At 31.3% G+C, this 15895-nt stretch overlaps 1 protein-coding gene and 1 pseudogene across 1 annotated transcript; both read right to left on the reverse strand.

Moving 5' to 3' along the window:
- Window positions 1-1260: 1260 nt before the first annotated feature.
- LOC107904873 (endoglucanase 9) lies at window positions 1261-3558 on the reverse strand. The gene is made up of 6 exons (XM_016831381.2): window positions 3108-3558; window positions 2523-3026; window positions 2281-2430; window positions 2030-2141; window positions 1772-1935; window positions 1261-1679 (listed from the first exon to the last, which is right to left on the reverse strand). Exons 1-6 carry the CDS (start codon window positions 3315-3317, stop codon window positions 1359-1361), a joined length of 1461 nt encoding a protein of 486 aa, XP_016686870.1. The 5' UTR covers window positions 3318-3558; the 3' UTR covers window positions 1261-1358.
- A 6139-nt stretch (window positions 3559-9697) lies between these two features.
- On the reverse strand, window positions 9698-14257 carry LOC107904870 (cinnamoyl-CoA reductase 1-like; annotated as a pseudogene).
- Between the last annotated feature and the right edge of the window lie 1638 nt (window positions 14258-15895).

Raw genomic sequence — 15895 nt, forward strand, 5'->3', positions numbered from 1 at the left:
CATAACACCAGAATCCCAGAATCACACATCACAAGCTAATTTCAAGTAAATCTTCTTTAACTTTCAAGTTAGCCCGAAACTCTTTCTTTCTTTTGATTTCTTTGCAATTTTGAAATTAATGCTCTTTTAACATAAAAAGGAAAAATGACAATTCAATAGAGACAAAATCAGACATAATATTTATGTTTTTTATACAATTTTTATTAGGACCCCCGATTTTCAAATAATACATACTTAAACACCTTCTAATTCATATTTGACTTTTACGCAACAACAATAATATTAACTGAACTAACACAGAATCATATCTATATCTGAGATTCAATTTTAAGTTTTTATGAAGTCACAATCAATCCATTTACAAGACCACTTTACCCTGTTATCATTCAACCTGTAATTTGGATATGTAATGAGATTCGCTCAAACAAAAACTGATGACTACATGAACCATAAGATCATTTGATGCAATTATCCTCTTTTATTCCCATAAATATTTTTCTGGTCCCTTACATCTAAACAAATGATAGCCTGATTGGATAATATGATGGGAATAAGGGGACAATGTACAATTCACCTTTTTCTATCCTTTTATTATTAATTTTTATAGTAATAAATTTCACATTATCTCCATAATTTGATAAATACCACAAATTTAAGAGTTAAAAAAGATAGTAAAAATTAAATAAAAAGATAAAATGAGCTTTTTTTTTTGTAAAGTTGGATGACCAAATATTTTTTACTTTCTTTTATATTTATTTTTACATTTATTTTTAGGAAATAAATTATATTTGGATAATTCTAAAAAGCATAGTTTTTAGGTACCAATAAAATAGTGCCACATCATTAAATTTTAAAGATAATAAAATATTATTCTACACCCATCTAAATAAAATATCTTCTCCAACTTAATTTAACTTTCATTAAATTACTTAAAATAATTATTTTTTTAAGTTATAAACAAACATATTTTATTCTTTTACAAATTTTAATTATTATTATTTATTATAAGTTAAATTTTTTTTATTTTTGTCTAATCAATTTTTAAAAAATTAGTAATTTTTGTGTAATTTTTTCATATCATTGACACATAATTTTGTTAATTATTTTATACTAGACCTCAAATCTTAAACTCAAACCATGAACCCTAAACACCAGGGTTAATGGTTTGGGATTTAAAGTTTAGGCTTTAAGTTCAGGTTTCAAGGGTACAAGTTTGAGTACAAGCTTCAATGTTACAAAATTAATCAAAAAGAGCAGTAATGAGTATAAACAGAGCGTTATATTTAACTTTAAACATTTGTCCCAACTATAATCAATCAATTGAGAGATTTAGATTGATTCCACAAACAATTTACATCTTAATGAGAAAAATATGCTAATGGTCCAACCAAGGCAGCAGTGATGTAAGTAGAAGGCTCAGAATGTGAATAATCAGATCGATCATCTGGGAATCCATCATTCTGATTTGGACCTCCAACAATAGCTCCAACCAAAACGTTGGGATTGGGGTTCGATGAGTAGAAGTATGGCTGGAAACCACCGTCGCATCCAATGCTTTGAGGGTGTTTTGCCAACGACGGCAATGAAGAACCCCTGTGGTGAATTCTCTTGGGGAAATTCCGACCAAACCCAACCATGTACGACATTTTTATTGGATTCTCTCCTAGTATGTAATCCACCTGCAATTCCCATGGTATTCAGCTTTAGAATCTCATAAAATTGATTAATTCTTTGTTCTTGGCATTAAGAAAGAATTGAAAGCATCGCTTGCCTGTCTTTTTGCAAGTCCGATTAGTGAATTTGGAGTGACGAAGAGGCTGCCACAGTTAAATGTCTGCTTTTTAGCTTTCATGTACTTGCCATATGTGGTAAGTAGAAATGATATGGATGTTACATATTGAAGGTTGCTTTCAGGTAACTTGTACATAAGACCACCTGTTTTTCAAAATTATATACAATTCAAAAACTAACACACAGCAAGCATTTCTTAATTATATATAGGAGTAATACATAAAATTGTTCAAATCACCTTGTGTGTATTGGGTAGTTGAATAAGGAGAATTGGGTAAGATCCTACACATAAAGCTTTCAGCTTCTTGTTTGAATTGCTCGAAATTTTTATCTTTGCCCAACAATGCCATCTGTAGAAAATTAAAGCAAAGAAAAAATTACTTAAATAAGACATTTGATATGCTGTCACCCTTTAAACACTATTTGTGGAGTACAAAAATTTTCACTACAATGTAGAGAAATTGGATTGAAAAATATAATGTTAAATACCCTGGATAGAAGAACATGAGCACCAGCATATTTGTTATCCCAGCTGAAGATGTCAGGTTGATCATCAGCTCCCAATGTTTTCAAGAAATTATAGTAATAAGCATCATTCGTTGCTCTAAACAACCATGCTGCACCCCAGAGCAACTCATCCTGCAACCATTAGTAGAAAATTTTAAGTATATTGTTGGACTGGGATGCCATCCAGTGCTAACAGTTCACAGCCAAAAGAAAGCGCATCTTACCTTATATCCAGAATATGAGCAGTAAAACGGGCAGACTGCTGATCCAAGTGAGTCACTGTAAGCACCACGATATTGGATAGCAAACGCCATAACTTTCCTTGCTGTTTGCAGCAACAACCTCGAGTATTTTGGATCCACCCTTCGGAAAACTAAGGAGGCAGCTGCCAATGCCGCAGCCGTTTCACCAGCAACATCAGAGCCAGGGTTGCTTGATGAGACAGAGTACACAGTTCGAACAGTGTCCATGTCCTCAGGCCGCTCCCAGCACTTGTGATCCACATTGGGGTCACCCACACCTACATAGAGCTTTCCGGGCTTGGAATTGGCACATTTGAGGAGATAGTCAGTCGCCCAACGTATAGCTGCCCTTGCCTCTTGTAACTGGGGACCCATTCTCTTTCCATATTCAAGTGTACCCCATGAAAGCATTGTGGTGGTGAATGCCATTGGGAAGTTAAATTTCACATTGTCTCCAGCATCGTAGTAGCCACCAGTCAAATCTACCTGAATTCGACACAAAATGAAACTTGTTATTTTCATTGTAGACTATATACGGATGCCAAAAATGAAAGTGAGAATACGCACATGGTCAAGGGAGCCATCAGAAAGACCAGAGTTGGACCTCCATGAAACTTTCTGATTGGCAGGCAGCTTGCCTGATCTCTGGCCTTGGAAGAAGAGAAAGGATTTTTGAAGTGCATCTCTGTAATTCGGATTTCCTTCCACTCTAACACCCCCAAGCAGTAGCAACACCAGTGAACACAAGAAAATCAGGAGAATGTTTGCCTTTGCCATTGAATCTTGCTTACTTGATTGCTTTTTTATTGCTTAGGTATAATTCAACAATTGCATGGCCGTTTATAGGAGCCAATGCTTATACAATATCGGTGCCCAAATCTCAAAAGCGCAAAATCAGGCTTTTTAAGCCGAGAATCACTATTCTTTATTGTTGTTTAAAATCTTCCTTTTCAAGGATTAAAGAAATAGAAAAATAAGGAAGTTCAGACATCCTGTTATAGTACATGTCAACGCCTTGATCTTGAGGATATAATGGCTGCTGATTAGTTGCTTTGCTTTAACATCAATTGAATTGAGTTGACGACTTGGAATCATTTCCGTTCATACCCTTTCTTCACATTATTTTTCCATATTATTACTTGCTTTTACCCTACTCCTCCAATCCCTATTTTCTTTCAGCTTCATGTGTTTTTTTTTTGTTGGGTGGGGGGGGGGTTCTTACTAATTCTCAGCAGTCTACACCAAACCACACTAGAAACTCCTATTGAGATACCAATCCAATAATTATTTTTATGCAATATCTATTATTATCCATAATTCGGATAAATTTTAATTATATTAATTCAATTATTATACAAAGTAAGATCATTTGATAAAAAAATTAGGATTAACTTAATCATTACATTAACATTACATTAGCAAATTTGTGGACATTTATCTATTTTGACAAGGTAGAGCTAAATTACTTGATATTTCCAATTAATAAGACACTGATAACATAGATTGTTGTGAAGCCAAAAGGTCATTGTTATTATTTTCCTCGAGAAGAGAAAATGAAAGTTTTGTAATAAAAGCAAGACAAGATTGGAAAATAGTAGGACCAATGCGCAAATTAATGGATTGGAAAAAGTTGTGCCTTAATTCTTTTATACAAAAACCTCCTCGGTCAATGGGAAAGAGAGAATGATGATTTTGTGGAGGTGCTAATTGGCGGAAACTGGGATTCATGTTTTGGCGATGAAAAAGGGAGGCGTGACTCGTGAGGGATGAAATGGCGCATTTTTTGGGAGACTCTCAGCCATGGATCGCGCAAAGAATTCGGCGCTCCAAACTCACAAACCCTAAATAAAATGAAAATGGATATACATTACCTACTATTATGCTGCTTTTTGCACTTTGATTTATTTCCATGCTTTTGATTCCTTTAGTCTCTTTTTCCACCATGCTTTACGACCAATCTTCTCCTTTAATTATTTAATTTTCATCTTTCCTTTAATTTTACATAAACAAAGACTAAGAATGGATAATCATTCATTACTGGTTTTTTAACATATATTAGGGTTTACTCTTCTATAAATATAAGTGACCCACTTGTCAAATAGCGTTCAAAGCAATGGTTGAAAATTTTGTTAGGGGTCAGAAACTCCGAATTATATTATATTTTTTTACGATAGTAAAAATACAATTTTATCATTTTAATAATTTATATTTTTATAATTTTTAAAATGTTAAATTAAATTTTTATCATTTTGAGGGGCTAAAATATAATTTTACCGTTACTAATTTAAACTTTTATAAATTATAAAGAGTCTAAATTAAAATTATGTACACAAGCTTTGCTTGGCTCTATTAATCCAAATCTTACTCTTTAGCAAGTAGACTCGGCGCTAATACTCTCCAGAAGCTATTGGACCAGATGTACATTTTAAGCTTGAATGCTTGTTTGTGCGTTTAGTCTTTTTTTTTTGAAATAAATACAACTCGTGATTAGATTACACAAAATAAGGTGATTTGGATTGTCCTAATCCCTTCTTTATTGATATAATTCAATTGACCTAGCATTCAATTTATCTTTTGCTTGCTTTTAAAAAATAAGTAATACTAAAGAAACAATAAAATGAAAAGTTATTGATGCTGAATGAAGTATTGGTACGTTTACGATAGTTGACTCAGTACATTGCATATATATGATGTATAGTGTATGCTACTCCAATAATTCATACGCTTACTTCTCTTTTCCCTCACACTGCTTAGATGCAAGGCAATACATCTTTGACTGCGGCTATATTATAATATTGTCAGTTTGCTTGGATTTTCAAGCAATATTTACTGAATTGGTTAAGTAATTGAATCAATTACATTTATCATTTTCCGATTTAACTGTTTTAATCAATTTATTTAATTTGATTAAATAAATTATTAAAAAATTATAAAAAAAATTTAAGAAAATAGAGAAAACTATTCAATCGATTCAATCCTCAAGTCAACTGATTTTTTTAACCCCATTTAACCGGTCCGTATTAGTTCGTGAGCCAATCAATCTAACCCCTCTAATCGGATCAGAACCTCAATCAATTCCTGATCTAATTAGTTCAACTGAAAAATTTGATCCGATTTAAACAACATAAATTTTAAATGTTTATTGGCTGATCAAAATATATTTTTTGAATTTTTAATTGGACTTGGATAATTTAAAATTTAAAGTTATACATGACATATTATATATGTGTTTTTTTCTTTCATTTTGAGCTTGGAATGAAAAATATTAACACCTAAGAAAATGAAATGGTTACCGAATTTATCCTACCAAATTATAACTTTTATAAGTATAATTTTATTTTTGAATTTATTCTATTTATTAATTAAAATATATTAAAATATTATTTTTTATAATAGTGAGAAAAAAATTGTTGATATATTTAAAATTGTTGCAATGTGTCAACGGCAGTGCCTACTTCTACCGCCACTATGATAAAACAATAATTTACCTTATTTGGAATATTGACAATTTATTGAAACAAATCTTTAGGTTGTGCTTAATATCGTGGAATGATTTTAGTCAATCAATAAAAATCAATTCACTTAGAAAACAATATCTCATGATCGATTATACTAAATCTCTGGGATCAAGGAATTGTGCACTATATTTTGACAATAAAATTTTTTCTGTAACTGGTTTTACAAGCTAAAAAGTAAAGAAATCAAATTGTATAAATATTTATTGTTGTTCATTGTTTTTATCGTGGTTGTCGCAATTTGATAAAAAATATCCACTTCTGCTATCATTTTTTCTCATACTCTATTTCTTGCAAGTTTGAACGTGTAATTATCATGTGTTGACTAAAGAACCCGGCCACTTATAATCTAATATATATGATTTGAGAAATCTTTTTCTGGGTTAAAATATTTTTTTTTTGAGAAATAATCCTTATACTAAAAAAATATTTTACTAAATTTGAAGAAAATATTGTTATATTAAAAATATATATATTGAAGTGACTAGAGCTCAACTTGTCCTTACGTCCAAATCTGATAACTTTCTTCCACGGAAATACCTTAAGAAAAACCTGATCTCCCACAACAAACTCAATATCTTTTCTCTTAAGATTCGCATAGGACTTATGTCTTTCAGATGTTGCCTTAAGTCAATCTTAAATCAGTCTAATTATTTCCTCAGTCTCATTAACCAACTCTGGACCCATTATTTTCCTCTCGCCCAACTCAACCCAATACAGCGAAATGCGATACTTATGACTATACAGAGCCTCATAAGGTGCCATCTGAATATTGGCCTGATAGCTATTATTACAAGTGAACTCGACTAGAGGCAGAAACTTTTCCCAACTACCACGGAACTCTATCACGCAACCTCGAAGTATATCCTCCAAAACCTGAATCACCCTCTCGGACTGCCCATCAGTCTGCAGATGGAATGTTGTACTAAAGTCCAACTGAGTATCCAAAGCCTCATGTAGTTTCTTCCAAAATTGAGATGTGAAATAAGGGTCTTGATCTAAGATAATCGATACAGGAACCCTATAAAGTCTAACTATCTCAGAGATGTACAATTTAGCTAACTTCTATAATGAGTAGTCGTCAGAACCAGAAGAAAGTGAGTAGACTTGGTCAATCGATCCACAATGACCTATACAAAATCCTTCTTGGTGGGTGTCAAGGGCAACCCACTAACCAAGTCCATGGTTACCCGTTCTCATTTCCACAACAAAATCTTAACGGGTTGTAACAAACCAGAGGGAAGTTAGTGCTTAGCTTTAACCTGTTGGCACGTCAGACACCGAGATACGAAGTTAGTCACCTTTCGTTTCAATCTAGGCCACCAATACAACTCTTGGAGATCACAATACATCTTACTCCTATTGGGATGCAAAACATAAGGGTTACTACGTGCTTTCCGTAGAATAGTCTGCCTCAAATCAACATCATTCGACATACAAACTCGACCTTGGAAACATAGAATACCCTCACTGTTAAAACCCAAAATTTGAAGTCTTACCCTCTTCGATCTGCTGATCCTGACTAACCAGAGACTCATCCAGAAGCTGCTTATCTCTAATCTCATTAACCTAAGTCAGCTTAATTTGCAACTCGGCCAATACCTCACCATCCTCAAACAGACTTAGGCAAATAAACATCACCCTCAACTCGATCATCAACCTTCAACTGAGAGAATCAGCTACCACATTGACTTTATCAGGATGATACTCTATAGTACAGTTGTAATCCTTAAGCAATTCAACCATCTACGTTGTCTAATATTCAACTGCTTCTGAGTGAGGAGATACTTGAGGCTTTTGTGATTAGTGTAGATAATACAGCTCTCACCATACAGATAATGCCTCTAGATTTTTAGAGCGAACTAACTGAAGATCATGTGTCGGATAGTTGCCTTCATGCGGCTTGAGTTATCTAAAAGTGTAAGCCACCATTTTACCCACTTTTATCAAAACACAACCTAAACTAGTGTGAGATGCATCACTATACACGACAAACTTTTTTCCAGATTCAGGTTGTATCAGAATAGGTGTTTGAGTAAAAACCAACTTAAGCTTCTCAAAGCTCGATTCTTGATCATCAGTCCACATGAAAGACGCATTCTTACACAACATCTTATTCAAAGGAGTTACGATAAGCGAAAACCCTCCACAAATCTCCAATAATACTCTGCTAGTCCAAGAAAACTCCAAATCTTCGAGACACTCTTAAGATGTTTCCACTCAAGAATAGCCTCTATCTTCTTCTGGTCTATATGAATACCCTCGATAGAAACTACATGTCCCAGAAACATAACTTCTCTCAACTAGAATTCACACTTGCTCAACTTAGCATAAAACTTCTTCTATCGAAGAATCTGCGTAACCACTCTAAGATGTTCATCATGCTCAACCTCGGTCTTAGAGTATACCAGAATATCGCCGATAAACACAATCATGAATTGATCCAAATACGGCTGAAACATCTTATTCATGATATCCATGAATGCAGCCAGAGCATTAGTCAGATCGAAAGGTATAACTAGGAACTCATAATGACCATAACGAGTCTTAAAGACGGTCTTATGCACATCAGATTCTTTTACCTTCAACTGATGGTACCCAAATCTCAGATCAATATTGAAAAATACAGACGCCCCTTGAAACTGATTGAACAAATCATCGATCCTAGATAGTGGATACTTATTCTTTATTGTTCACTTGTTCAGTTGCCAGTAATCCACACATATCCTCATATTACCATCCTTCTTCTTGGCAAAGAGTATTGGTGCTCCTCATGGAGATACACTAGGTCTAATAAATCATCTATCAAGAAGTTCCTAAAGCTACACTTTCAGTTCCTTCAGCTCTTTTGGTGCCATACTGTAATCTCGTCCGTGCATGTATTACATTTGGACGTATGTAATGTAGAGACTAAAATAACATATAATTAAGTTCCTATTATTCATTTATTAATTAGATAGTTATTTAGTCATAAAGTCAAACTACAAAAAATATCATTATTAACTCTTGGTATAAGTTAAAATCCTTTTGATATAAGGCAATTATATATTTATATATATAAGGTTATTATTCTTTACATTGTCAATAGAATTTTTTTAATTTAATTAGTAGAGTTAAATAAAGGATATTTGTCTGTTTTAATTTATATATATAATATTTTACTTAGGGCCCTTTTGGATAGGTGTTTACTTTCAGTGCAATGCGTTTATTTTTCTTTTTGTCTCACATTACAGTATCTAATTATATTGTCACTGCTGTTTTTACACTAACTACAAATAAACACACCGCCCATCTAAAATGGCATTAATATACCAAATAACTTTCAAATGTGTTGGAAGAAAATATATTAGATACCCTATTTACCAGGAGTACATATATATATATATAGATTTTTGTGGGAAATTATTTTAAGGAAGATATATTATAAAATTTTATATAAATATCAGATGAGACTTTACTTTAGTAGTTAAGTTGAAGTATTGAAATTTTTGATATTTTAGGTTGAAATTTTATTATAATAAAATATTATATAAAAATATAAAGACACAAAAATAGAGCATTAAAGACATGCAGGTTCTTGAGATTGTCTTGAAAGTAGAAGATTACAAGTGGGCACTCCCATGCGATCTGAAGGAAACCAGAGCACACAGTGAACAGATATAAAAACCATAAGCAAATGGCTGTTTTATATATTAATCCAAGATTCCAGCCTTCTTATAGCTCTCAATGGAATCCACAAGAGTTTCTTCCAATGGCCGATAGCTCCAACCCAGCCTCTGTAATTTTTCTGAACTAAGAATATCTTCCTCCCCTCCCTCAATAAATCTGCCAATGCACAAGTGGTTGAGGATCACAAAGAAGAAAAATCATACACCAAGCCATGTATAATAATAACATACAGATTCTGCTGCAGCAAGAGATGTACCTTTTAGGATAATCGTATTGAGGAAATATACTTCTGAGCTTATCAACAAGGTCACGTGGGTTGGTCAAGTGAGCCATGCATATGTACCTTCCTTCAGCCTCTGCCTTCTCATACACCAGAAGCAATGCCTCAGCTACATCGCGCACATCAACTATCATTCGAACTTTGAATTCAACTATCATTCGACTTTTCTCTTCCAGAGTATCGTATCCTGCAGCGCATCGACATGAAATCCGAACAGAATTAGGATTGAAAAGAATGCCACAAGAAAATATATCATGTTTTTTAGACCTTTACTTTATAATACCAAGTCTAAGATGAATCTTCTTTTTAACATTAACGTTATCATCTTTCCACAAAAACAGGGAAGCAACTAGATGTCGCGGTGGAGTAGTGCAGAAGCATATGTGGGCATGGTAGAAGTAGAATCCACCTTTTAAAAGTCTAACGAGAGCCAAGCTACTAGCATTTATGGTGGGCTGCAGAAGTGGGCCCAATATGAGAGATGGGCAAACAGTGACAACATCAAGCCCAGAGCTTTTTGCAAACTCAAAATTCACTCTCCGCTTCTGTCTTTGAAAGGCAATACCAATTCTGGCAGAAACACTCAGACAAGTCATATTTGCTTATTAACAATGAAAAAGAATATCAGGAAACTTGTTTTGAGTCACATATTCATTACCTTTGTTGCTGCGCAGTGTTCCTTGTCAGACCAACAAGCCTCATCCTTGATCTGACCCACCGGCCACCTAGGGTTCAATGCAACAGCACCTCTAGAGGACACAACAACAACTCGTTTAACCTTGGCTTCAACACATGCTTTAAGCACATTAAGTATACCCTTTACGGCCGGTTCAATCACTTCCACCTGTAAACCAAAAGTAGTCGTATATCTAAATTGTAATTAAATGATGTCTTTTGCTAGATAAATAATTATGATTATGATTTAATCACATTCAGTTTTTAAATCCATAACTACCAATAACTAGCTTAAGGGCGTCTATTTTTTTGGTAGGAGACTATGAGTCTGTTTTTCATTACTTAAAAAAAATACTTTTGACTCTAAAAGCACTTTTGGAAGAAAAACTGTGCTAAACAAATTGCTTTTGGTTGAAATTTTTAAAAAAACACTTCTGAAAATGAGAAGTTAAAAATTTTAGCTTTTCCTCTCCCAAAAGCACTTTTGGTGCTTAATTACTTTTTTATCCCTCCAATAACATAGTACTTTCCTTTTTTATTTCTTGGTGCTTAATTACAAATATGTTAAAATCATTAATTAAAAATAAATAAATATTTTTTAAAATACTAATTACAAATATTTAATGGTTATATTTAAATATTTAAAATATAGTTTATATATTCTAATTAAATTTTATAAATAATTAATATTTATTGCTTAAAAACATTTAAAATTTATATTTCATATATTAAAATATTAACAACAAGTTATAATAATTTTTTTATATTCTTACTAAAATATAATAATATTAACTAATTTAAATATTATTTAAATGCATATTTGTTACTTGATAATAACATGTCTAAAATGAACATTTTATTTCTCAAAAGTACTTTTTGACAGCAATGCTAAACACTCCAATTTTAAACCAAACTTTTCAAAAGCACTTTTCCACAGCACTTTTCAAAAGCATTGCCAAACTAGCCCTACATGTACAAGGCTCTATGGTAGTTCTAGTGTAGAGGTGTTTATAGGTTGAGTTAAATCCATACAAAGCTTCTAAATTAATTTTTTAAGCTCCGGCCCGACTTAAAAAATGAGTTTACTTTTTGTTTAACTCCAGCCCAATTTAAAAAGGATAAATTTAGGTTCAACTCGATTTGTCTATTTTATTTAAAAAAACTTTTAAAAATATAATACACTAAATACACTAAAAAAAAGCTGAAATAAAAATTTTCTAATACATTAAAAATTATTTATATTAAAAATACTGCCATAAATATAATAAATGTTTTATTATATTAAAAAGCACATAAATATAATAAATATTTTAGTGTATTAAATATGATTTTTAAAATTTTATATTTTGGGTTGAGTTATTTAGTTGGATAAATTTTTTTTAGGTTTTGGGTAATAGGTTTAATTGTTATTGAATTAGTGATTTAATATAAATATATATAATTATTATTTAACATATAAAATTAACGTAATTTCTAAGGATACCAAAATTATACCCCTCGATATTATGGTTATAACCGAAATTTTTATGAAACCTTGTTAGAAATTATGATATACCAAAATTTCTAAGCGCATGTCCTTAGATATTTTGGTATATACCGCAATTTATAAGAGAATACAAATATTTCTATGAGGGCTTATTAGAAATTTTGGTTTACATCCAAAATCATATTGCACAAGCTTATGTCAAGAAATCTAACGAGAGACTAAAATTTCTAAGGGATTATCCTTAAATATTTTGGTATGTACCAATATTCCTATGGAACGTTGTTAGAAATTCTGGTTTACCAAAATTTAGATTTACAAGCTCATATTAAGATTTTTAATAAAATACAAATATTTCTAATAGCATATCCTTATATATATTGGTATATACCAAAATTTATAATGGATTACGGAAATTTCTATAAATACAATTAAAATTTTTGATTTACCAAAATCCGAATTTATAAACATTTACCAAAATTTTTAATGAAATACCAAAAAATATTTATGAGAAATATTGGTATAGGTTACTCAAGTGATACTGTTTTTTTTAACGAAAACACCAATATTCAAATCTTTTAAAACATTTTTCATTAATTAGATAATTTCTTTAAATATTTGGAAATATCGAAATTTTTGCATAGACACTTCGACGAAAAAATAAGTGTTATTAAAGAAATTGTTAATTTAATTAAAAATTAAATATAGATATGACAAAATATCATAATATAAGAAAATTTAATATGACCCAAACACGAAATAACAATTATATAACTAAGTATTTTTGGTAGATACGGAAGTTTCTAAAGATATCAAAATTATCCTCTTAGATATTTTGGTATATACTACAATTTTGAAGGGAATACAAATATTCCATGGGCTTTGATAGAGATTTCAGTCTATCAAAATCATTGTTACACAAGCCTTTACTAAGATTTCTAAGGGAATACCAATATTTCTATGTGACTTTGTTAGAAATTTTGGTATATCAAAATCATGTTACATAGGCCTATACAAAAAATTCTAACGAAATACTAAAATTTGTTAGAGCTTATCATTAGATATTTTGCTATATAACAACATTTCTACGGAACTTTGTTAGAAATTTTTAACAAAATACCAATATATTATATACCAAAATTTAAAATGGAGTACCGATATTTCTATGGATTTCTAAGAGTATCTCATTAGATATTTTGGTATAACCGTATATGTTTCTAAAGTTACAACAAAATTTCTAAATGAAAACCAAAATTTCGAATTGTTTGAACTAATTTTCTTTAATTAGCTAATTTTCAATATTTTTAAATATATCCTCGAATAAAATTATATTATTTCGATTAATAAGTGTTACCAAGAAAATTGATAATTTAATTAAAACTAAAATGTTAGAAATAGTGGTATACCGGAATTTATAAATTCATATCTTAAATATTTTTGATATTTTGTAATTGGATCATAACAAAATTTTTTATATTATTTTTTTATATAGTAAATTAAATTACCAGTTATCCTGATAACGTTTATTAACCAAAACAATATAATCGTTTTCAATTTATTATTAGTTGAATTGTATTTATAAGAAAATTTGTCTAAAAGAATCTGAATTTTGAGTTTTCGTTAGAAAATTTGGCATAGTTTGACTTATACCAAAATTTTTTATGATTTTTCTTTAAAAATTTTGATATCTACCATAAATAACTCAATCTTAATAAATGAATTTAAAAAAGAAATTAGTTTTATAAGTTGGAATGGCGGAACAAAGAGAATCGTAATCGAGAAGATCAGCCTTGAAGAGTTGGAGGTTGTGGGATGCTCTCTCAAGTTGATTCAAATGGGCATATTTGGCATCCCCTGCGAAAGCAATGAAATTAAAAAGGTGTGGGAAGTCCCAAGCAGAGAAGTAGATGATGAGTTAGTAGTGTAACAAGAACCAGGCTGTCTAACGGTGCCGTGGACTGTGTAGTTGTTGGAGAGAAGATGCTTGACAACCCAAGAGCCAAGGTAGCCGCCGGCTCCTGTCACACACACTTTTCCAGTGGCCTGAGCCATATTTTCTCTCACACTATTGGTTTATCTCTACTATAACATTCTGGACACAACGCCTATTTATTTACAACCAAGGTCGGTGACTCTTTTTTAACAAAATAGAGTTTGTTTTGTTTTTCTTTTCTGTCACCAGCACTTAAAAAGTATCAAATTGTTGTTAATTCTATAAAGTTTAATACATTGCATGATTCTAAAATTTTAAAATAAAAACTTCCTCAACAAAAACAAGATGAATAAAGCTTGCAAACCAATTGGCACAGTAGTAACTCCCAAAACTGAAAAAAGAATCTTAGGACTAAGGGTGGATTGGTTGAACCTGTGATGAGAGCATGAACGCAAGGGGCAGGCCTCTCCAAGGAAGACGAGTCGCGTATTAATGAGGATGTGGAGAACAATCACAAGAATGGTTGTTGGTCCATAGATCTCCACCGGGTCGAAATTAAATCATAATTTTTGTAATAATAAAAATATAAATTTTAAAAAATTAAATTAAAATTTTATGAATCTTAAAGAAGTTAAAAGTATAATTTTATTTTTATTAATTTAAAATTTTAGAAATTTTAGATCACCTAGCACTAGCAGCCCCTGTATTCGCCCCAGCTTCATCAATATTTTAATATAGCAGCCCCTATATTCCCCCTGCTTCCATCAATATTTTAATATGTTAGTGTTCGTTTCTGTGTCTCATTTCATTTTAGCTAATACCAAGGGGTAACAGTTTGATAAAATATTTCATCATTTAACAATTTTTTAATATTTTTTCCTTTTAACCATTTTATTTTAAGGTTAATAATTGATACATTGACAGAATATGTTTAAAAAATTATTTTTTAATTTATATATTTATTTTTTAAATATTAACTTAATACACAAATTGGAACCTAAATTTTACTTTTTTTTCTATGTTTACAATTTTTTTTTGCCAACAAATGGTATTAAACAACTTTTTTTTTCTTAGTAATAACCTAAATATATATATATAATCGGTTGTGAAATTTGAAGAGAGATACACCGAACTTACTACTTGTCAAATTTATATTTAAGAGTTGGTAAACTTGGAGTAAACAGGATGAAGTACATTTAATTCCCCAGTATGTACATATTACCAAAAGCTACAAAATGAAGGCTGGCTGAGTCCCTTGAAGTCCGAGAACAAAATGAAAGAACCTGGAACAGAAAAACAAAAGAGAACGAATAAGTTGCAGATATCCAACATACTTCAAATCACCCCAATCAAATATAAGGAGAAATAAGTACAATATCAATTACCAGCGATTTCTAAATCCAATAAGTTCAACACAGAACTTAGCATATTGATAAACAAAGTAAGAACAAGAACTGAATCAGGTACGATATGCATATCGATAATCAAATACTGATTCCCGTTCTCATCCACCGAACCTCCGCAAAGCCATAATTTACATACATGTAGCTTATATTTTTCTTTCACCCACATTTTCGTTTCTTCCCAGTCCAAAACATTTCAATACAAACATCCACACATACGATAGTATATATATTTATACCTATCTTTCATGCACGTTTAATCTTCCCATTGACAATAAAATGTCGCAACCAATCGAGTAGAGTATTAAATCGATATTTTGGATGTCACCAGCTTTGGATAATCATTTAAACTTCTTTCACACCAGAATAAAAATCGGCATAACATAATGATTAAAGT

Source organism: Gossypium hirsutum, chromosome D05, assembly GCF_007990345.1.
Source record: "Gossypium hirsutum isolate 1008001.06 chromosome D05, Gossypium_hirsutum_v2.1, whole genome shotgun sequence".
In the NCBI taxonomy this organism is placed as follows: Eukaryota; Viridiplantae; Streptophyta; class Magnoliopsida; order Malvales; family Malvaceae; genus Gossypium; species Gossypium hirsutum.